Here is a 23,498-nt window from a genome sequence, read left to right as displayed (position 1 = left end):
AACTGTCACTGTTAGCCTGAGTAATAATTGCTCTCAATTAGCTGCTCAAAGCACCACGAAGAAAAACGCCTGCAAAGATTTAGAGGCAACTTCAGGCCGCACGCAATTATGAGCCGCAGCCTGCTATTTCACACGGCGATTAATTCTTTCGTTGACAGCATCTACGCGAAATGAAACATGAATAGGAATAAAGAAACTAGAACAGAAAACGCTAAAGTATTGGGTAGTGAAGGGAAAATAAACCCGCGGTTCACAAACACTTGCAAAGAATGGGCTGCGCTCACATTCAAAATCATAATGAGGTGTGCTCACATTGTCTGCTTAAAATAACATGCTTGTGTAGTGCTTTTCTAATTCCTGCTGTTTTGCTCACCCTATATTTGATGGACGTTGATCACCTGAAAGCGGTACTGTTAAAGTTCAAGCAGTGGATTCAATGTTTTGAGTGGTACATTAGGCAATCGGCGATAATTTGGAAGAAAGCACAGTGCGATGGCTTCCTCTGACCTGTCTGATGTGTTGATTGTGTATTGTGGGGCTTTATCGCTCCAAAGCGACTCAGATTATGTCGGACTCCGTAGTAGAGACCTCAGAATTGTTTAGATCACCTGGGGCTTTTTACGTGCACAGAAATCGCGCAGCAAATTTGTATTTTTTGTAATACACCTCCAACGAAATGTCGCTGCCGCTACCGGGTATGTGTCTCATGCGCACGTATGAACTCAAGAACGACAGCTTGATGATGATGATAGTGAATTTTAATGGTGCAACGGCATCTGCAGCCAAAGAGCGCCATGGCACAAGGTATTTTCGTGTTCTTAAGGCGGGTTCAAAGAGCCATTTCTCAAGCATTTCACCCTGATTAAGCCGAGCACCAGGCGAGGGGTAGTTTGTACCCATCGCAGCATCGGTGGGTACCCGGTGGCACTGGGGATCGAATCCCGCACCTCCTGCATACGAGGCGGATGCTCAACCACTAGGCGAACGCTACGGGGAAGAACGACAGCTTCCTTAGTGTGATGTTTACTTTATTTATCAGATATATAACGTCAGAGACCTGCAGGTCTAATCATAAACGTATACCTGCAACGCCTTGCCGTCTGAGGCGAACTTTGCTTAAAAAGAAATTGAGGAAAACTTCTATTTTTTATCAGTTTAAATTGATGTTAAGGTTTATCCATTATTCTGCGTTTGTTTCTGCGTAAAGACGGTTTTGTTGCCAAGAGAACTGAATTCAAAACTTTTAGCACAGAACGATTCCACCTTGTAACGTCTGCACTGAAAATGATTTCGTCACCACTGTTCTAGTCGTTATAATTCTTTAAAATTTCACCGTCATGGCGACGCACTTACGCTCGTTTGGACACATCACTATACAATCTTTGAGTATGCTCCTTTTTCTACCATGACTGGACTTCGCAAGGAGGAAGATGGATAAGATATTTAATTACTTCGATGCCTACAGTAATTTTCCGAACAGTAATTTCAGATTGCGGTTTGTAGCGGGGAGGTTTTCGGTAATGGACAATGAAACAACATGTAACATATGCCGCATAAGCCCTCCGGCAAGAAAAGGAATGTTCTCTTGCAAACGTTTAGAGTTAACTGCGTCGTCCATCTGCACGGCGCGGTGGACTGTAAACTTGACATTCATAGCGCGCGGACTCCATCTTTCTGTGCGCAATCAATATCGCATGCAATCTAGCAGAGAATTTCGTTAACAATGCTTGGCTAATGGGTGTATAACTGTTCTAAACGGAGAATTGCGCATGTGAGTGCACTAAAGGACTAATATGGCAAACTTATATTACAACATGATAATATCCAAGAGGCCTTCTAAAGCGATGCGACGAGCACAAGTTAATTAGTCGGGAATATTGCCAAAGCAATTGGTCGTCCAATTTCGCGGGCACCAGGTGGTGAATTAGATCTCAACTTATGCAGACTTCACGACTACTCAAGGCAGACTTCACGAATAATAAAAAAAAAAAGATCTCACTTTCTGTTGCTTATGTAAAAGCGCAACAACGAGAAGTGTAAATTGTGTGGTGACGGAGTAGGGACCAGTTTTCACTTCGCGCTGAGCAGATATTAGTTCGCATTCTTAACACCGAGGAAAGGTTCTTTTTTTGCGCATTCCAAGAAATCATCTTGCGTGCTTAAAAATCGAATGCGCGCGGCGTTGCATCAAATGAAGCTATTAAACTAATAGTGCTTTTTCGCCCCGCCGCGGTGGCACAGTGGTTACGGCACTCGGCTGCTGGCCCGAAAGACGCGGGTGCGATCCCGGCTGCGAAGGCTGAATTTCGATGGAGGCGAAATTCTAGAGGCCCGTGTACTGTGCGATGTCAGTGCACGTTAAAGAACCCCAGGTGGTCGAAATTTCCGGAGCCCTTCACTACGGCGACCCTCATAGCCTCAGTCGCTTTGGGGCGTTAGACCCCAATAAAACCAAAAAACTAATATTGCTTTTCATTTCTACGCACAGCACGTAAGTTGCTACGAAAATTTAAAAACAGCCTTTTTCTAACACATTTGTGAAAGCAAGGCCAAGGTGTCCGTTGCCACACATAAAACAAGCCTTCTCCAATATTAATACATAAAAAGCAGACCAGAGCAACAAAACGCCCTTAAAAAATTCAGGGGGCACCTTGACTGTCTAAAGTGCGTTTTTGGAACCACTTTCGCTGCATCTGTGGCACTGGTGGCGTCACATATAATTGAGTACTAATTACTAAGTGATGACAAATCACTACTTAATGGGTAATTATTGATTAATGCCTGAATACTAATTAACTGCTAATTACTGACGCTTAAGCGTCGCCTTTAGGAGTGGAACGCGACAGAGTGTTGTAGCGCTGCCAGGGAGTCCACGGAACGCCACCACCCGTTCGGCGCGGTGCCTTGCCCTTTGAACGCAACGCTTTTTGAGGAAAGGAAATGGCGAAGTAATTCTCTGTCATCTCGGTGGACACCTGAACCGCACCATAGAGGAAGGGAGGAAGTGGGAGTGAAAGAAGACAAAGAGGGCCCGTAATGAAGGAAATGAAAATTGTATTTGACGAAAGGAAATTACGCAGTAACTGTCTCACATATCTCGGTGAACACCCGCCAAAATTCACGGGGCCACTTGTTTTTTGCCTAAAGTGTGGTCACTGATGTGTGGTTAAGATGTTAAGCTTCGCCTCTAAGAGTGGAACGCGACAGCATCTTGCAACGCTGCCAGGGAGTCCATAGAACGCCACTGCCCATTCGGTTCTACGCCTCGCTCGTCGGTAAATTGGTTTTTTGAGGAAAGGAAATGTATCTGTCTCTCATATCTCGGTGGATACCTAAACCTCTCCGGAAGGGAAGGGAGGTGGATGGGAGCGAGCGAAGACACCGTATTCACTAGACGCTCCTTAGTTCATTCCAAACCACCGAGCTGGCATGGCGGAGTGGATAGCATGCTCGTCTCGCACGCCGAAGACCGGGGTTCGATTCCCGAGCGCGACCAATTTCCTACTCCGTTTTATTTATTTATATGGCCTGACTAGAAACGTTATTTAGGCTAATTAGGTAATTAATCAATTAACTAAGCTCAGTCCCACTTACTTGGAGCATCACTATACGATCCCTTCAATTGGTTGCTTGGTGACTAGCCAAAGCACAATTGGCCCCGTTTTAAATTCGCGCACTGTGACGTCACGGCCGTTTCGACCAATTGAAAAGCGTAACATTTTCTGTCGACAACTGCTGCTTACAACGATGAGGCATTAAAGGCTTTCGCCTTAATATTCGTGGTTATAATTCTGCATTATCAGTTGTTAATGCAGATTTCAATTTCACACTTGATTTCCATACCAGCTATAGCATTAGCGCGCAGTTTTATACAGATTCGACATGGAGAAATTGCCATAATCAGCTCACTTGTTTTTTGCTGTTATGGTCTATTTATTATTCCATCTCCCACTTACGTGGGTTTCTGAAGTGAGACACACCTACGCACGAAAACGTATTTTTCGCAAAATGCGTTTTAAATGCGAGGCATCACAGAATAAATGCTCCATTTCTCATCGTGCTACGTATTTTTTCCGCCGTTGACATTTGCGCACGTACCGCTCTACCTATAGCGCGCTGAGAATGCATTTGTTTTTTAATATTCAGGCGCAATTTTCTTGCACTTTTTGTAACCGGGCATAAAGATACCAAAAACAAGAAGCGCCCTGTGCTTCTTGCGCATCTGAGGGCGGGATGTGCCTGCTGCATCAAGCACAGCCCATGGCGACAAAGAAATGAAAATGTCACAAGAATATTTGCATTTTGATGCGACTTCAGCTTGTATTCCTAGACTAACCTGCTTTGCATTGCTTTCTTCCCTATTTTTTGCTTGCGTAAAGATATGCACACAGCACATGGAAAAGCTCCACAAGACGCTCACTTCATTAGTTATTCATTCCTTCAGAAATTATTTTCCTTCCATGCCATTCCAGAGTTCCGTGAACGAGCTCGTTTCATGAATTTAAAGCATTTTATATGCTTCTTTATCCAGACGGCTACTAATATACACCGTTAATAATGAGCCTGCTTTGACGCACGTAGAGAGATACTCTATATTTTGCATCTATTAGAGCGTTTTATAAACAGAGTGGCTCCCCATCCTCTCAGGCGCGCTCTTCTTATTGGCACCACTGGAACTTTTGTTGTAGGGTTTCAACAAAATCAGTACACATGAGCTTATATTAAGCCTTGTCAAAATACTTGGAGATATCACATGAAAGCGCTGTAGAGGGAGCCGTATCTACAAGGGTCCAATGAGGAGAAACTAAGGGTAGCATTTTCTGTTGAAAAAAAAAATGCTAGTAATGTAAATTCAATGCATGCACCATTCCTGAAGCGCAAAAGAAGCTGACTATGCTGATAAGATGTCAGTTTTGGCCAGTTTTCGTGCTTTTTTTTTAAAGCGCGGTAATAGTTTAAACATTGTACGGGTTTGACACAAATAGTAGATGAGGCATCAAGACGAAGCTAGCTGGCTTTGAAGTCTACGGGAGGTCACTGACAGCCTAAATTTAGTACAAAAACCGAACGAACTATTTCTAGAAGAAGGTAAACAAACAATTAGCTGTGGTTTAACTACTTATGAAACTGGTTAGAGAGCGAAAGGGGCGACTAGATGCAGCTCGGCGACTGTAACGTTGAGTGCGTTCCGAAGAACTTCGCTACTCGCTTTCGCGAACGCCTCAGTACAGAACTCAAAGATACGTTTCTAAGACATCTGTGCATTCACTGAAGGAACGCCATTTGCTGGACCACTGCCGTATTTTGCGTGCTGGGGTATCAGTGCATGCCGCATGATGGTGCTACGACTGCGTTCCATGTACGAAGGAAATTCGCCGGAAACATACTTCTCTACTCGCTTGATTAGGATATCTAATTTACATGCTCATAACTAAACCACTGATGCACACCTCAGTACATATCTCGAAGATACGTTTCTTAGACATATGTGCGTTCACTAGACGCCCCTTCATTCACTTCGAAGAGTCGAACAGCCGTGCACCAAAACGTTATTCTACAAATTACACACCGAACCTCTACCTGTTTACACGTGGCTCTTTCGCAAAAAAAAAAAAAAATCTGTCTTCTGTTAACGGCATTCTGTTCAGTGTACCTGAAAACATTGAATCCTGTGTTATTAACTGCAAAGATTCAATTTTGTTTCGGGATGTGTTGAAAAGGACGCTAAAGAAAGCCTTTTGTTTTTATTTCCTACAGTGTCGGTTTTCTTGCAGCTGCTCAAGCTGATTACGTACCATATAACGTGTTTTTCTTCATTGGAGATTCATAATATCCTTGGAAAACGCGCATGTTGGAGCGCAACGCTGAACCTCTTGTTTCATCCAGAAGCCATTTCAATCGAATGATGCTTCAACTCAGGGTCATTTTTGAGGAAAGGGACTTTCTACCGGACTGGTTTCCACTGTTGATGCGGTGTCATCTTTGCCGCCATAATAGCTGTGTTATTTTCTTTCTAGTTAGTGCAGTGCCGTGGCTAAATGCGTGATTTGTATATAATCTGTACATATCCCCTTTCTGTACATATAAAACCTAGTGTAGAAAATGTCACGTCAGAAGAAAAAAAAAGTCGTATTGGAGCGTGTTGTCCCCTTTCCTACTCCAAATTTTTGAGCAGTGCATTGATGTTGGATCTTTGCTATAGTCATTTACCGAAAGTCGTGTTGTATTAATACCGAAAACTGACGGTAAGGAACAACTACAATTTGTGGATGGCTACAGACCTATCACGCTTTCTAATGTTGATTACAAGATCTTCGCTAAAGTCCTCTCAAATTGGCTACAGCTTGGAATGGTTACTTTCAGTGGACCTAATCAAATATGTGGCCTGAGGGGTCGGCCAATACAATATAATCTACATATAGCGCGCACAGTGTTGCAGTATTGCAGCGATGTCAATTAACGTTTAGCACTGCTGCAAATTCATCTGGCAAAGGGTGTCCCATTTATTTCTTTTTTCTTTTATAAATCACGTCAATCTTGGTTCAGTTCTTCCTACTGGGAAACGCCTTTGTTACAAAAACTATATAATGCGCTTGATTGTTAATGCCTGTCTCTCACAACCAGCCCAAATCGAGTCCTGTGTGAAACCTCGTTGCCTGCTGTCACCACTTCTCATCATCATCTTCATCATCATCAGCCTGACTACGCCCACTGCAAGACAAAGGACTCTCCCATGTCTCTTCAATTAACCCTGTCCTTCGCCAGCCGCGGCCACCATATTCCCGTAAATTTCTTAATCTCATCCGCCCACTTAATTTTCTGCCGTCCCCTGCTACGTTTGCCTTCTCTTGGAGCCACTCTGTCTAAGTGCTAAAACAGCGCAGCTGTCAATGGTTTTCGTATTCTGGGTAGCGAACTGAAGGTATTTGCCTATGCGGTGACCTCGCGTTTTTCTGCTCTGATAAGCCAAGCATTGCTAAGGTTATTCTTTTAACGGAAAACCGGTTCAGTGTCAGGAGCTCGAATTAATCGTTCTAGGAGTTGCGATGTTTGGTTTAGTATGTGGGTAATGACACCTACCGAATATGCTGGTATACAATGGAACTCACTCCACCAAAATACCTTGGCGTTCTTTTGAGTGCGCATAAGCACAGTGCGCATTATTGGAAAGACAATGTGTCAACACTTTAGTGCTATGGTCGGACTTTTGTGACCGCATGAAATGTTTTTCGCCACTGAAATTCATTATATAGGACAAATTAATCATTGTACATGGCTTTATATCCAGCGTTTCCAAAGAGTTTTTGCAAATTTTGTACGTGATTCTTCCAGTGAACCAATGAGGCGTGATAACCTTTTTCAGTCTGTGAGCGTTGCCGGCCCCGGTTTAGTACACCTGTATGTCTGACAGATGATTTCACGTTTCTTGTATTTCGGGACTTTACACACAATAGTGGATGCATTCCTGCACGTAAATTTAGCCCGCGCTTTATGATGCAACCTTGTGCTTTGTTACGTTTCTGATCATCCGTGTTTGTGTGGATTCATGCTTGAGAAGTATTGTTTGTTGGTTTACTACTTGCCTGTTTTTCCCGTGAGTTGCTTTTTTCCAGTGTTGAGAAAGCGGTTGTACACAGACTTAATCTGTAAGTTCTTTCCTCTGTCAATGTATCGTTCCATGCATTTTAGTTTAGCGGGACCTGACGTACTCAGAGAGCACGTAAAATTCCCCACTCACCATGTGCAAAAACATTTTTCTTTAAGCGACACATTGAGACATTACCAGTTATAACATGGCTGAAGAAAAATAGTATTTTCATGTCTACAGTAAATTTTCGCCTTTGTGATGCTCTTGAAACGAAGAAGCATTGTTTGATTAACTGCAAAGATGCAATGCTCTTATTTATTTATTATTTATTTACAGAATACTACAGGCCCTTCTGGGCCCTAGCAGGAGGGGCAATACAGTGCAAAATGAATATACAACAATAAAAGCACTGAAAGAAAATTCGAAACACAAAGCAAATAAGTTAGATGGCGTCAATCTTCTATTTCTTCAATGGAGTCAATGTCACATAGTGCTGTTAAAGGTAAAGCATTCCATTCAGTTACGGTGCGGGGGAAGAAGGGGTATTTAAATAGGTTAGTTCCGGCGGTGAATGGAGTTAGTGAATCAGAGTGGCGATGTCTTGTTAGTCGTGGAGCGGAGAATGGCTTGACGTAGGGATCCGGGCACATTGACAACTTGTTATGTTTGAGAAGGAAAATAAATTTTAATCTGAGAATTTTACGTCTTACCTGCAATGTTTGAATTCGGTTTGCTCGCATTATATCAGTAGGTGAGTCGGTTGAACGGTATTTTGAAAAGATGAATCGAATGGCCTTGCGCTGGATCATTTCAAGCGCTTGAATGTTAGTTTTAGTAAATGGGTCCCGGAAAATGCAAGCGTATTTTAATTTGGGTCTGATTAATGATGAATAGGCTAAAAATTTCAAGTCTGCAGGAGCATTCTTCAGTTTGTGCTTGAGGATACAAATTTTACGAAACCCTGATGCACATACGTTACTTGTGTGGTTGGTCCAGCTCAGATTATTAGTTATCGTCACGCCAAGATATTTATATTCAGTTATCTCCGAAAGTGGAAATGATGGAAGAGCGTAAGGGTATAAAAAGCTGTTTTTTTTTCTTGGTTAATCTCATAAATACGGTTTTCTGAGCGTTAAGTTTCATGTCCCACTGGTTGCACCAATCCAGAATATTGTTTAGGTTTAAATTGAGTAATAGTGGGTCTTCACGACATGTAATTACATTAAACAAAACACAGTCATCTGCAAACAGCCGGATTTGAAGGGGATGAGTAACTACTTTTACAATGTCATTCACATATATTAAAAATAACAGGGGACCGAGGACACTTCCTTGGGGAACACCAGAAGAGACAGGCAGGCTGTGTGAATAATGGTCGTCAATACTAACAAACTGCTGTCGGTTAGATAAGTAAGCTGAAACCCAGTTAACTATAAAGTTAGGAAGACCAACTTGTTTAAGCTTGTCAATTAATTTAGAATGGGAGACGAGGTCAAATGCTTTACTAAAATCCATGAAAATAATATCAGCCTGGCCGGTTTTATCAAGTACAGATGCGAAACTATGAACAACCGATGTTAGTTGAGTTACAGTAGAATAGCCCTTCCTAAATCCGTGTTGAACGTTAGAAAGGATATTGTTATCGACAAGAAAACCGATGATGAACTTGGCTATTATATGTTCTAGTAATTTGTAACAGACTGAAGTGAGAGAGATGGGACGATAATTTGATATCAGTGATACGTCCCCTTTCTTTAGAACAGGAACAACACGTGCAGATTTCCACTCTGAATGAATCACAGCTGATGACAAAGATGCGGGAAAAATAACAACCAGAAACTCGGAAAACTTTTCGGCATACTGGCGCAAGAAAGCGGTCGGAATTTTATCAGGGCCTGGCGACGCTTTAGTTTTCAGGTTTAGGAGCAATTCAACAATGCCAGGTCTTGATATCGTAACAAAAGGCATAGCACAGGGCGTTTCAAAAGGACCGTGTTCACCACTTTCATTAGCAAAGACACTGTGGAAGTAGCGGTTAAATTGCGTAGCAATATCGTTTTTATCTGTGAGAGGCTTGCCGTCGTGCACTATTCGGTCAATAGGTTTTTTCTTTTGACATAAGTGGTTCCAAAATTTTTCAGGTGAAGTTCGAATGAAATTAGGCAGTCTGCATTCAAAGTAATGGCGTTTAGCGGTCCTCACAGCTTCATTAAGGGATAGTTGAAAAGACTGAATAATGGAACGACTGGCGCCTCCACGTTTCAAACGTTTCACTTTTCTTTTCAATTGCAGGACTTCACGTGTGATCCAGGGAGAGGCTTTGCGTGATTTTATTATTTTATTAGGGACAAAGTTTTCAAGGCAGTGAGTGCATAGTGTTTTAAATTTATTCCATAGCTCATCAGCATTACTGCCTCGGAGACTGCTGAGGCAAAAATCTAAATAATCCAACACGCTCTCATCTTTCGCACGCGAGAAGTCCTTTACATAGAACACTTTGGCCACAGGCTTTTTGCAAACAATATGGGCTGGGAAAGAACGATGGACCAAATAATGATCGGAAATTCCCTGCTCAATTGAAACATGGTATTCACTACTAGATCGGCTTACAAAGATAAGGTCAAGTACAGAAGAAGTACAACCATGTACACGTGATGGCTGCCTCACTACTTGCTGCAAGTCATGTCTCAACATAATATTAAATATGTGCTATTCATGAGCAGCATGATCGGGATTAAGAAAGGGCTTGTCCCAGTTAATTGATAGAAGGTTTAAATCATCAATTAATAAGATTCTGTCATGATGAAAATCATTCATGAAATCAGACAGTTCACGTAGAAACTGCGGGGGGGGGGGGGGGGAATTGGGAGCTCTGTAAACTGCAATTACTAGAAAGGACCGTCCCCAACAAGAAAGTTTTAACGCGAGGCTTTCATGGCTTTCAATTTGAGTTAGGAAAGAAGTGTCAATGCCATGTTTTACGAGTACGGCAACACCACCTCCTCTGGTAGATCTGTCCCGACGGAACACCCGGTAAAGGGGAGGGAAAACATCTTCATCATTAATTCCTTCGTGCAACCAAGTCTCTGTGATTACAACAAAGTGTGGCTGATACCCTAGAATTATGGATTCAAGATGATCGCAGCCGGCGCGGTGGCGCAGTGGCTATGGTGCTCGGCTGCTGACCCGAGAGACGCGGGTTCGATCCCGGCCGCGGCGGCTGGAATTTCTTTGGAGGAGAAATTCTAGAGGCCCGTGTACTGTGCGATGTCAGTGCACGTTAAAGAACCCCAGGTGGTCGAAATTTCCGGAGCCCTTCACTACGGCGTCTCTCATAGCCACAGTCGCTTTGGGAAGTTAAACCTCATAAACCAAACCAAATCAAGATGATCGCTTTTATTTACCACGATGCGCGCATTGATGTTTAGAAGCTTGAGTTCCTTGACAAGCGGTGATGCGAGTTACTCTTTGCTCATTTCTTATCTTGATTCTGCAATTGTTGGCCTCATTCCACGCGAAAATCTGCCCGTCCATTTTTAGTTTATCATGCACCAGAATAGTCTTCTTGCCTTGATCCCTATCAATTTTTGTACTATCTCATAAAAGTTTTCTTATTCTGAGCATGTCACGTGAATAGTCATTTTGTACCGAATATTTGGTTCCTTTAAGCTTAGGGGCATTCCGCATTACTTCTTGTTTTTCATTAAAGTCCTGGAAGAACAATATGACAGGTCGCTTTTTCCCAGCTTTGCCAATACGGTGGATTCTGGCGACTGAGTTGCATGTCACACCAAGCTTCTCTTGAAAAACCTCAGAAATAACTTTCTCCCTAAGGGCAGATTCTGTTTCATCGCTGTCTTCTTCTACCCCAAACAAAACTAAGTTGAAACGCCTACTTCTGTCCTCCAAGTCAATAATTTTTTCGCGCAGGAAGGTGACTGTTCTTTCCAGGTTACCTACACGGGCTGATTGGTCTTTTAATAGATCGAGCTGTTGAGTGAATTCGCACAATATTTTTTCCATCTTTGCGTTATGCGTCCTTAATGCTGCCATTTCGTCGGTCAATTTTTGCTGTCCCAGAATCAGTTGCTTCAACATCTCTTGTGTGCTCATACTGTCAGAGTCTGTCTCGGGGCCAGGATTAAGTTCGACGTCGCCACACAACATCAACTCGCACATTAGGTATGCATCACATGCGATACGAATGCACTGCTGGGGGCAAGGCAGAACCAGGATACCATGGCAATCACTTTTAAATGTACAATAATAGGCACCAACCTGGGTTAGACAGGAGAAGGGTGCGTGAGGCCACATGCCGCTGCCTGGTCTGCCGAGCCCACTGAAGTGAAATTCTTGCGGTCGGGTATTTAAAGGGATGTCCGGTGAGGTCACGTGCTGATGCGGCGGCGCTGTAGGCGTGACGCACGTAGCCAGATTCGTGATGTCATCAGGCTCTTGATGAAAGTTGTGCTGATAGTCCGCTCCGGCATGACCAAGCAGGAAAACCTGGGTTAGACAGAAGAAGGGTGCGTAAGGCCACATGCCGCTGCCTGGTCTGCCGAGCCCACTGAAGTGAAATTCTTGCGGTCGGGTATTTAAAGGGATGTCCGGTATTTAAAGGGATGTCTTCTGGGGCATCTTGCAACGCGCATTGAAAAAAGAAAGTTGTAGGGCAGATTACACTCAGATTACACTCAGCAGAAAAAATGTGGGAACACGGTGCAAGTCGACGGAGTCAATACTTAATTTTCCGTTGGATATCTGCAAAGCACAACGTACAGCATTCAATATAGCCTTCTTTGGAGATCATCCCCTTGATCGTTGCGACGCAGACACCAAACTGTTGCCTTACAACGATGCATACCGCACCTGACTTGAACCAGCCGTCTTGGTCAATCAACTCGGCAGTTTCCTTTGGTCTCTTGTAGTATTCCTTGATCATGATGGGTGTGCGAAAGCATATCTCACCGGTTTCGTTGGGCCCCAGTTTTTTCCTTGTCACTATATCAACAACCTGAAACAAAATTTCCTCTTAGCAGCGATGCAATATAACCCCTTCATTACTGCTCAGGTGGATACACTCTTTAGCATACAGTGAAGTAGTTGCACTTCAATGTGCCAAAAATTTGCAGTTTCAGGCTATAATTCATTATGAAATGATTCTTACGTTTTCTCGTCTCTGTACTCCCTTGCATTCTTAAGCAACATTTACTGTGAGAAACCATGACCAAAAAGACAGGGGAAAAAGCGTCTGGGAACCAATACACAATAGAGTATGCTAGAAAACACAGAATATAGTAACAGCGATAATGGAGAAAGGAGCCAACACCTTGAATTGTTTGCACGGGTCTGCTCGGTATCTCTTTTCTAAATGAACAAAAAAAAAACAGTCACAGCAGACGAGGGACAAGAGGAGAGTACACACCACAACGACTGGAGTATCAGCTGAAGTTTATTGGAAAATACATAGTCCCAGCAAGGCTAGCAGAGCATGAGCAACAGCAGCATCACAAAACACAGGTCAAAAGAGACAAGAAATCTCATCTATCGTGATAGACTTAAAAAAAGCAAATTCTTTTTCGAGTAAGCGCACCGAGGTTGTATTAATACAATCATGCCCTGACAAACCGATATGATACGCTTCCAAGATTTCTCGCTCCTTTTTTCCCTTGCCTCTACCAAGAATCGTGACATTGCTGAAGAAAGGATAACAGCCACATTCATTGCAATGGCGAGGCAAGTTTGCACCGCCATCGGACCCCAGGGAGGAGTGGTGCTCACGCAGCCGGTCATTAATACACCGACCAGTTTGGCCGATGTATACTCTCTCTTATGTGAGGGGGAACTTGTACACCACCTGTGCGACACACGCCGTGAAACGGTTCTCGTGCTGCGTTGTGCAAACGTGGTTCGTCTCCCTGCCTCGAGAAATGCGGGAGCACAGTCCCGACAGCTTGCGAGGCGCAGAAAACACCACACTAACTCCCTGATTGGCCGCAACTTTTTTGATGTTATGGCTCACTTTATGCGCGTACGGCATGAACTAGAATTTCTTGCGTTCAGTTGCCCCAATGTTAGATCGCTTCGTGCGTCCTTTCTTAAGTTTCTGAAGGACCGATTCAGCCACTGCTCTCTTTTGTTATGTAGCAAAATTACAAAACTGAGTCTGATGATGACAAAACAAGCTGTTCTCAGATACATTGCCACCGTGAGACAACGATGGCCGTATTCATAAATTGTGTCCTTGATGCTGGTTGAAGAATGGTATTGCGGGCGAAGTAACTTCGTTGTAGTTTCTTTAGTTGCTTAAATAATAAGTCTTCGAGCTAGAACTATGTAGTTTTGCAGATATTCTTTTTATAGCAGCAATTTTTCTCCAGTCCTGCTAATGAGCGATAAACGGAAATATTTATGCACAAGGAATAATGACTGCACGTGGAATTAGTTGTAATTACTACATTACCTGAGGAGCTGCATTCTCCAGTATTGTTTCCGTAAAATTTATTGTTGAGCTCCATTTGATTATCTGCTCAGCTACATATTTTAAATTACCAATAGCTTCTTTATATATAATATGAGGTTGTCACTCGAGTGCATCGCAATGAGATGCACAATCAATCGCCTAGGTTTTAAATAAGAACCATTACAAGGCGTTTAAATTGAGCCATAGGTATCCCTCGCTTTAACTCAATTGACTGGCCTATGGCAGTGCCGAGCACTACTGCATCAGTCATACAGCAGTCATGCAGGCATTGCAGAATCAGTTGTGTAGAACAGCCATATATTTTGGCTCTGCTCAAAAGTTACTTATCAAAAAGATTTCAATATATCGACAATAATGGGTTCACTTCTCACAGAAAACAAATAATTTTAAGGAGTGCCACAATGTAGCATTTTAGGCCCTGCCCCAGTTAATTTATACATCAAGGATATTGTACACATTTGCTCCGATACCAAGTTCCTTATATATGCCGATGACACGAGTGCTTTGATGTCATCACGTTCTGAAGCTGAAGGAATTACCAAAGCAGATATTTTTCCGTGAAAATTAGACTTTCGGACTTCCAGCAATTAAAAATTAACGCGAATAAAACAAAGATACTAGTTTTTCGACCAAAAGGAAAACAAACACAGATGGCGTCAAGGCATTAAGAGTATATTTCACTCAACTTTAGGATGGAATGATCACGTAAAGAGTCTAATATGCAAACTGAGTTGCATAACAGGAATTACAAATCGCGACGGCTATGCTCTTCCAAAAATATTTACACTAATGGTCCACAACGCCCCCTTTGTCTGCCGCCGAAACTACTCTCATTTAGTCTGGGGAATAAAATAAAAACAGATCTGTTGATGATTGAAAGGCTACAGAAAAAAATAGCACCAAGTATTGAAAAAGTTCAATACAGCCATGCTGAAAAAAGTTCTATGATACAATAACCTCATAGATCATTCGTCATTGAATATCATACAATCTGTATGATATATCATACAATTCGTATGATATTCTATGACATCTTTATGATGACTGTATGATTTTTGATAATTTTCTATGATTTGTATAATAAGTCTATGATATTTGTATGACAAACTGTATGAGTTTATTGCATCATAGAACTTTTTTCAGCAGGAAGAGCACCGTGTTCACATCTCATTGCTTCGATTAATTTATTGAAAGCAAGAAATATATACGAATACAAATCAAGAAGGCAGTGCCGTATAGGTCTCCAACGAGAGAGTTCAGTTTTTACGAAAATGGCAGAATTAATACCTAAGTGTCCCATCTACAGCGCCCGAACATCAGAACGGTGGAAAGTTCCAAAATGCCGCACTTCCTTTGATCAACAAATACTCCTGTATAATCTTCCGCGATTATTCAATGCTGCAAAAAAAAAAGACGGTACAGATGTTTTTATTACGTCTCTCCCAAATATGAACAAATATTTCGTTGCTCATTCTTCCCTTTGTGAATAAACAGAAAGCTCCATTTTCATGCTCAATTATAGTATAATTTTTATTTTTGAAGAAAAAAAAAGAAGTTTTCCAAGTGTCCAAGAACAGTGCTCTATTGAAAATCTCATTAATGCTTATTCTATTGCCTGCGGCCATATCGTGCTTTTTTTTGTTTTTTCTGCGCAAAAAAATGCGACATTGTATCTTTATTGCCCCACTCTTTGGCTGTGCACGCCGTAAGGGGGCGGATTTCTCAAGCCGCAAATGCACGGCGTTTCCTTCCGCCTGCTTCTACTTTTGTCAAAAATAAACATGTATGTACGTGTGCGCGTGCCCCTCATCGAGCCCCTCATTCCCCTCCCCTTGTTTGCTTAATTGCTTAGCGAGGGCCTCGGTTCTGGCAGCCTTGACGCAATAGGAAGCATAAGAGGGTTCTCACACAGCTTCCACCCTCGCCGTTCGATGACGTTTCAGGTCACACCAGAGGTAACACAGGACGTGCTACGTCCGCCGCTTACGAACGTGGGTTGCGCTGATGAACCCTCTCAAAGTTAGGTTATTTGTAAACATAAATACCCCCGAAAGCAGAACATTTGACAGCCGTCGCCGTAGCTCAGAGGTAGAGCACCGGAAGCGTAATTCGGCGATCGTGGGTTCGAATCCCACCGGCGGCATGTGGCTGTTTTTTCTTCTGCTTTTCTGATCAATTTGCTACAAGCGATTACATATTCAGTAATATTCTAAATTGCTTAACACCGCAAAATAAATAAATTAAAAATTCCCTGTGTCCCTTGGTTTCTGTGGCTGTTGGCATCTCTCATATTCATAACGAGCCCCTCATTCCACTCCCTTTGTTTACGTGTGTGTGTGCGTGTGTGTGCGTGTGTGTGCGTGCGTGCGTGTGCGTGTGTGTGTGCGTGTGTGTGTGCGTGTGTGTGTGCGTGTGTGTGTGTGTGCGCGCGTGCGCGTGCGCGTGTGCGTGCGCGCGTGCGCGTGTGCGTGCGCGTGCGTGTGCGCGCGTGTGTGTGTGTAAGAGAGTTACATAAATTGCGATCCAATTTCTGGCAACGTGTCGCACGCTGCCGCGTAGCGGAGCGCTGATTTTCGATAATGTTCAGGCCTGAGAGGCCGCAGCTCTAGTTTAAGCTGCGCCAACAATGCTGAGATGATGGAGAAAGGATCAACTACGAGGAGTACTTTTAGTTTGATTGAGGAGGAGCTGGGGGGCGCCTATAAATGTACTCCCTGCCTGAAATGTACGCAAACAGGTTAGTGGGAAATATTTACACCAATCTTACTAAAACGAAAGATGGAAAGCAATCTGCTGAATAGTGTTTACTTGAGGTCAGGGTGCGTGGCCAGGGGAAAACGATTAAGCTCTGAAGCGCAATCTGCTCCTTCCACAACACAGCAGAAAGCACACCCTAAACACGAAACAAAAAATATGCAACACGTTGTCACTTTCTTCACGCATATGTACCTTGATCTCGGACCACGGAGCTGGGAAGCCAACGTCCGTCCCTCGAGCTCCATGAATGGAGGGCGAGCAGAGGAGGCCCATGCACTCGGTCATACCGTACACATTCGCCAGGGTCTCCAAGTCACTAAATACGGTCTGCACTGTCCTGCGGGCTGACTCTGTGAAGCGGTCGCCGCCGTAGGTGATGCGACGAACCCCTGCGAGACGACTGCCCGTCTTCAGCATTTCAGCCGAAAGCGATCGCAATTTCCCAGAAAGAAGGATCAGAGCCGACACCTGCAATAAAACCAATTTTTGTTTATGTTACAATGGAGCTAAATTGCAAGGCAGTCAAAACTTGACCAGACGCAAGAAATGTACGCAAAATTTAGAAGTTTCTGAACATTTTTCATCAATATATGAAACGGACAGCTTGGGGGAACGAAAAGAACAATAAAACACTCAAATCATGAACGACAAAGCCACGATTTGTTATAGGCTTCGTTTTTGCATTAGTGGACGCAGAACATTCACACATTAAATTAAGGCACACACCAACGTGCACCAACGTGCAGCAACGTGCAGCAGCATGCGAAAAAGGGACGGGGGAAGTCCTTCACTTTTTTACCGCTGATCCAAGCCCAGTTGTCGAAACATAAGCGCTGTTTAAGTCATCCGATAACTTCCTTATTATTTGGGAAGGTTTGAGTTCCTGAAACCAAACGGATCACCTCCATGTGAGTCATATTTTAATGGCTACGAATCTCGCCTAGGAATTGCCTAAAACCCTTTCAAGAGATGGCAGTGTTTCTTTGGGTTGACGCGGCATGAGCAGACGCGGTGCCGGAGTAAGGGCGTTTTGATTTCTTCGGTCACTAACAAATGTGAGAGGGTATGATAGATGTGTATCATGTCCAAAGGTCACTTATGGGCACTGTGGGGTACTGCACTTAAGGCTTCGAATAGGAACTACGATAGTTCACCATCCTGGAGAGCGCATCTGGCAGACATTCTCATGTAATGAATGGAAGTTTACCAGTGCCCTTCAAGATTAAAATACATAATAGCTGTATCTCAGCAGTCCTCACCTGTGGAGCAGAAACGTCCTGGCTTAGGAAAACGGCTCAACTTAAATATAGGCCAACGTACCGAGCTCCAATAAGGAAAATGACAGGTATGACGTTAAGATCCAGGAAGAGAGAAGAGTAGGTCAGGGAACAAGCCCAGGTTAAAGACATCCAAGTCGAAATAAATAAGAGCTCGGCTTGGGCAGGGTATGTAATGCCAACGCAAGATAACTGATGGTCTTTATACGTAACGAACCGGATTTCAGGGGAAGGAAAGCGTAGCAGGCGGTGGTAAAAAGTTACGTGGGTGGATGAGATTTCGAAGTTTCTTTGGATAGGGTAACCGCAGCGGGCACAGGCCCGAGTTGATAGGAGAGATATGGGGGAGGTCTTTGTCCTGCAGTGGGCAGCGTAAGGAACTTGATGATGGGATTCATCAAAATCACTGCGAACATGCACTACACGGCTGCTTTGCATTTCGTCTGATTTGCAACGCAGCTTCCACGGCCGGGATAGCAACTGCATTTTCGGGCTTCCCAGCTCAGCGCTCCTACCACTGTGCCACCAGATCAGGCAGTAGCATTAAGGTGTTAATGATGCTACTTGAAATAAACGCTCAAGCGGATACCTGGCATAACGTATCACGTGTGGCCCAGCGCGACGCTCTGAAACAAGTTTCTCAGCTATCGTTACCCTGTTTGCCTAGCTCCAATAAGCGAGGATAACTTGCGTCCTTTTTGAATCCTGTGAACAAAATATACATTTTATTACCAACGTTCACTAATGCAGGCGTCGTTTTAGAGCACACCTCTTTGGGGCCCGTTCCTGCGTTTCGCGCCGTTGCCGTTGTCCGCTGTAACCAGCTCCGCAGCCGGGACGGCGCGCGCTCCTGGCGCCATCTCCCGTGACCTTCCGGTAACTTAATTGTTCTCTTCGCTCGTCCTCCAATGCCACCCCTGTGCGGCGGCAATCAGAACGCCGGATTGGTGGCGGCGGATCTCAATATCTGCACGCCCGAGCCGAATCGCATAGCCGCCGCCGTTCGCCACTGCGAACCGCCTGCATATATATATATATATATATATAGTTTATTCTGTGCCACTTCTTTCTGAGCCATCAGCGAGGCAACTGGTGTTAGTGCTTCGTCTGCCGCTGCTGTAATCGAGCTCAGAGGCCAGCGGTGTCGCCGCCAGAATCCAGAGGTGCGTGCCGCCCAAGCAGAAGCTTACCGCCACCGCCGTCGAATTCTTTACCTGAAACTATGGAAAAGTAGAAACAGTTGATGAGCTGCTCTCAAATTTCGCTTTAGGAAGTGACGCAATCGTCGGCATTTTTTGAAAGAAAAATATTAAAATGCCATCACGGGAGAGTTTACAGCGAGAGCCGCAGTTCTTCGACTAAACCAACGCGCTGCTTCGCTCATACCGATCACGTTCTCACGCGCGCCTTCGCCGTTTATGGGTGTGGCGTGCGCTCACGCTTGATCTCGCGATCATATTATACTGCCATCGCAACTCCTCTCGAAAGCTCTGCATCGCCGGGATGTGAGAGCCCGCAAGCCTTCTGCGGTTTCCATGCAGGAACTAAGGGCAAGAGACTGTTCGCAAACGGACTGCCCAAAAACATCTGCAGTTTAATGTGCCGAAATCTCATTTGGAAAACTTTTCACGTTTAGGCCGGGCTTCCCAACTGTTAGAGGCAGCGGCTTCACTGCCCTGCTAACCTCACGAAGAGTGCGCACGTGCGTAGGGTTTATAAAACGTTACTAGCAAAGGCTGACCGCAATCTTGCAGTGTTTGGTCACCTGAACTGTAGCCTGAGAAAAGGAGGAAAGAAGAGAGAAAGAAGCCAATTAAAAAAAAAAATTGTCTACTCTTTACACTCTGCTGTGTAAACAATGTAGCGCCGAGGGAACTGTACACCAGCAACGGCCTGCTTCTCGGCTTTTATTTACAAAGTTATCATTTCTCCGCCGCCGGCCGCGAAAATGAAATTCCCCCACACCTGCTGGTGGCAGTCTTTTTAAGAGCATTTTGAATACGCATCGCGAAGACTTCGCTCCGCGCTCCACCGCAGGAATCACTCAGCTATCCTGGGATAAAGGTTTCCCCGCTGAGCGGCTGCCGTCTTCGCGTGTGCCCCTGTCGGATGCTTGCCCAGAAGAAACTGTGGGCTCAAATAATACTGCCACCTTTTACGCGAACTCTTGTTAAATCTCTGTACTGACGCAACAAGCTTAAACATTATATTTTTATTGCGAAAGCAATACTACTAGCACTTTCACGCCGTTGCCGTGCCGCGGCGGTGACCACCATTGACCTTCATTTGCGACAGCAATACTACTTGCACTTTCACGCCTTTGCCATGCCGCGGCGGTGACCATCATTGACCTTCATTTCACCTTGATTGCATGTCATTGCATTATATTATATTATATTATATTATATTATATTATATTATATTATATTATATTATATTATATTATATTATATTATATTATATTATATTATATTGATACAGCTCAGAAGTGGACGAAGAAGAAGTGCTTCGCCATCTCGCTTGTGACGAGGAAGAAGAAGTGGTTCGTCTTCTTGCTGGTGACCGCTCGGCAGACTGGAGCAGTTCTTGTGTCTCTGTGTGCTGTGTAATATCCGTGACAAATCTGGTGGAGGTGCGGGGTACGCTTCCAGACCCGCGTAGGCTACCGACCAATACGGATCTCACCCCAGTTCACCAGCGCCGCGGCCGCCGCCTCCGTGGAGCGTCCCCTGAATTTGGACTCCTTCCGGCTGCAACCAGGGCGACGCAACCCCGGCCTTCGGAGGCACCAGCTGCCATGGCAACTGAGACCACGCTCCCGGCGCACATCCTCTGTCATCAGCCACGAACACCCCCGTCGTTTCATGGCGACGTGTTCGAGGACGCCGAGGATTGGCTCGAGATATTCGAACGGGTTGCCCGTTACAACGGCTGGAGTGACAACCGTAAGCTCCACAATGTCTATTTTGCACTTGAAGAGTCGGCTCGGACATGGTTCGAAAATCATGAAGCTTCGTTTACGTCCTGGGAAGCTTTCTGCCGCAATCTTAAAGCCACTTTTCCGAATGCAGACCGTCGAGAGCGAGCAGAAGCTGCGTTACACTCGCGCAACCAGCGCCACAACGAGAGTGTACGCATGTACTACGAGGACATGACTCGCCTTTTTAAGCGCGCGGATCCCAACATGACAGAAGACAAGAAGCTTCGCCACCTCATGCGGGGTGTCAAGCAAGAGCTCTTCGCAGGACTCGTGCGCAGCCCACCAAGCACTGTGGCAGAGTTCCTCACCGAGGCGGCAACTATGGAGAAGACGCTGGAACAGAGAGCCCGCCAGTACAATCGCGACGTCAACACCTTCGGGCCTGATCCCATCTCCATGCCTCCCGGTATCGACGCGGCCTTTCTACGCGAGCTGGTCCGATCCGTCGTCAGAGAGGAACTGCAGGCCTTCCGTACGCCGTCCGAGACGCCATCTTTCACGCCACTGAGCGAAGTCATCCGGGACGAGGTGCGCCTGGCAGCACAACAGCACCAGATTTTCGAGGTTCCTCGCCAGCCTGATGCAAGGCCCACGTATGCGTCCGTCCTGCGCCAGGCCCCTGGGTACGACGTCACTGCCGCGACTCCAGCAGTGCTCTCGTCGAGCTCCCCTCGTGGTGACGCTCCGCCAGCCTATCAGCGGCCGCGAAAGAGTGAAGTGTGGCGTGCCCCGGATCGTCGGCCCCTCTGCTATCACTGTGGCGAGGCGGGTCACCTCTACAGGGCGTGCCCATACCGCCGCGTGGGCCTGCGTGGTTTCGCGCCGGACGACCCGTGCCCTCAGAACGGGGAACGACCGCAGGAGATAGCATTCCATCTGTCGTCGCGCCAGAACCACATCACGTCAGGCCACCAGGAGGCTCGATCACCGCCGCCGCGACGCTACCGTTCTCCAAGCCCCCGTCAAGCCGCAGGCTACTCCGGACGCCGTTCTCCCAGTCCACGCCGGGAAAACTGATTCCAGCGGCCTCTGGAGGCAAGGCCGCTGATGCCGGGACTTGTGAAGATCCTCCTGCGCCACTACCACGCGACGATGTTTCTCCGGGAGCGAGTAGCGACAGCATCCGACGCGCTACCTCCGATTTGTGCGTCAAAATTGACGGAATCGACGTGACCGCTTTACTGGATACTGGTGCCGACTATTCTGTCATGTGCCTGGCCCTTGCCGTACAACTGAAGAAAGTATTGACGGGGTGGTCGGGGCCTAGCATTCGCACTGCTGGGGGTCACCTGATTATTCCTGCCGGCAGGTGCACAGCTCGTGTCGATATCCGTGGTTTTGTGTACGTCGGCGAGTTTGTAGTCCTCCGTGAGTGTTCGAGGGACTTGATCCTCGGTCTTGACTTTCTCCACACGAACGGTGCTGTCATTGACCTCCACGAATCACGGGTCACGTTCTCGACGAAACGGGCCGTGGCACGCACTGACACAGACGATTCACGCTTCACTGCTCTGCGACTTGTTGACGACGACGTAATGGTGCCACCCCGGTCCAGTGTGCTAGTTCTCGTGAGGAATGATTTATTCCACGACTACGAAGGTGTCGCTGATAGCCACCTACCCCTGTTGCTCGAGAAAGGAGTAGCCATCGCTCGCGGGCTCGTCCAACTACAAGACGGTTGTGCTAGTGTGCTCCTTACAAATTTTACCAACGAGTTGCAGCACCTCGCCAAGGGCACGGCTGTCGCCTTCCTGCATGACTTCGCTGTGGTGCCTCAAGTGTGCGCCCTGGAGACAAGCCCTGAAGACCAGGCCCCACCATGCCCTGTCCTTCCGTCCGTCAGAATCAATCCCGATTTGGCGCCTGAGCAGAAGGCTCTTCTTTCGGCGCTTCTAACCGACTTCGCGGGTTGTTTTGCCACAAGCTCCAGGGTCGGTCGTACGCCTGTCGCAAAGCATCGCATTATCACCGACGAGACTACACCACCCGTATGCCAGCGCCCATACCGCGTTTCTTCGACGGAACGCGAAGCCATTAAAAGGCAAGTGGACGAAATGCTCGCCGACGATGTCATTCAACCGTCGACAAGTGCGTGGGCGTCACCGGTAGTCCTCGTGAAAAAGAAAGACAACACCCTGAGATTTTGTGTCGATTACCGCAAACTGAACAGCGTGACGAAAAAGGACGTTTACCCGCTCCCCAGGATTGATGATGCACTCGACAGACTACGTGATGCCAGGTTCTTTTCCTCCTCGGATCTCAAAAGCGGCTACTGGCAGATAGAGGTGGACGAGCGAGACCACGAGAAAACTGCTTTTGTGACGCCTGATGGTCTATACGAATTTAAGGTGCTCCCGTTTGGACTATGCTCAGCGCCGGCCACTTTCCAACGCATGATGGACACTGTCTTGT

The 23,498-nt window shown here is 45.6% G+C and overlaps 1 protein-coding gene and 1 long non-coding RNA gene across 2 annotated transcripts in view; both read right to left on the bottom strand.

Moving 5' to 3' along the window:
* Positions 1-12,102, bottom strand: part of LOC149360182 (uncharacterized) — a 28,355-nt gene extending 16,253 nt beyond the window's left edge. The window contains exon 1 of the long non-coding RNA XR_016288314.1: positions 11,867-12,102. This is a non-coding gene — a long non-coding RNA (uncharacterized LOC149360182). The remainder of the gene's footprint in view (positions 1-11,866) is intronic.
* A 221-nt stretch (positions 12,103-12,323) lies between these two features.
* LOC149360181 (uncharacterized) overlaps positions 12,324-23,498 on the bottom strand; it is a 51,815-nt gene continuing 40,640 nt past the window's right edge. The window contains exons 7-9 of the mRNA XM_089567797.1: positions 17,022-17,297; positions 12,458-12,602; positions 12,324-12,349 (exon numbers count right to left, since the gene is read on the bottom strand). Coding sequence (XP_089423923.1) covers positions 12,324-12,349; positions 12,458-12,602; positions 17,022-17,297 — 447 coding nt within the window. The remainder of the gene's footprint in view (positions 12,350-12,457; positions 12,603-17,021; positions 17,298-23,498) is intronic.

The sequence above is a fragment of the Amblyomma mixtum genome, chromosome 2, assembly GCF_055824585.1.
Source record: "Amblyomma mixtum isolate Tamu chromosome 2, ASM5582458v1, whole genome shotgun sequence".
NCBI classification, from domain to species: Eukaryota; Metazoa; Arthropoda; class Arachnida; order Ixodida; family Ixodidae; genus Amblyomma; species Amblyomma mixtum.
Note: the sequence above shows the minus strand (reverse complement) of the source record. Positions and strands in the feature narration are given on the sequence as shown.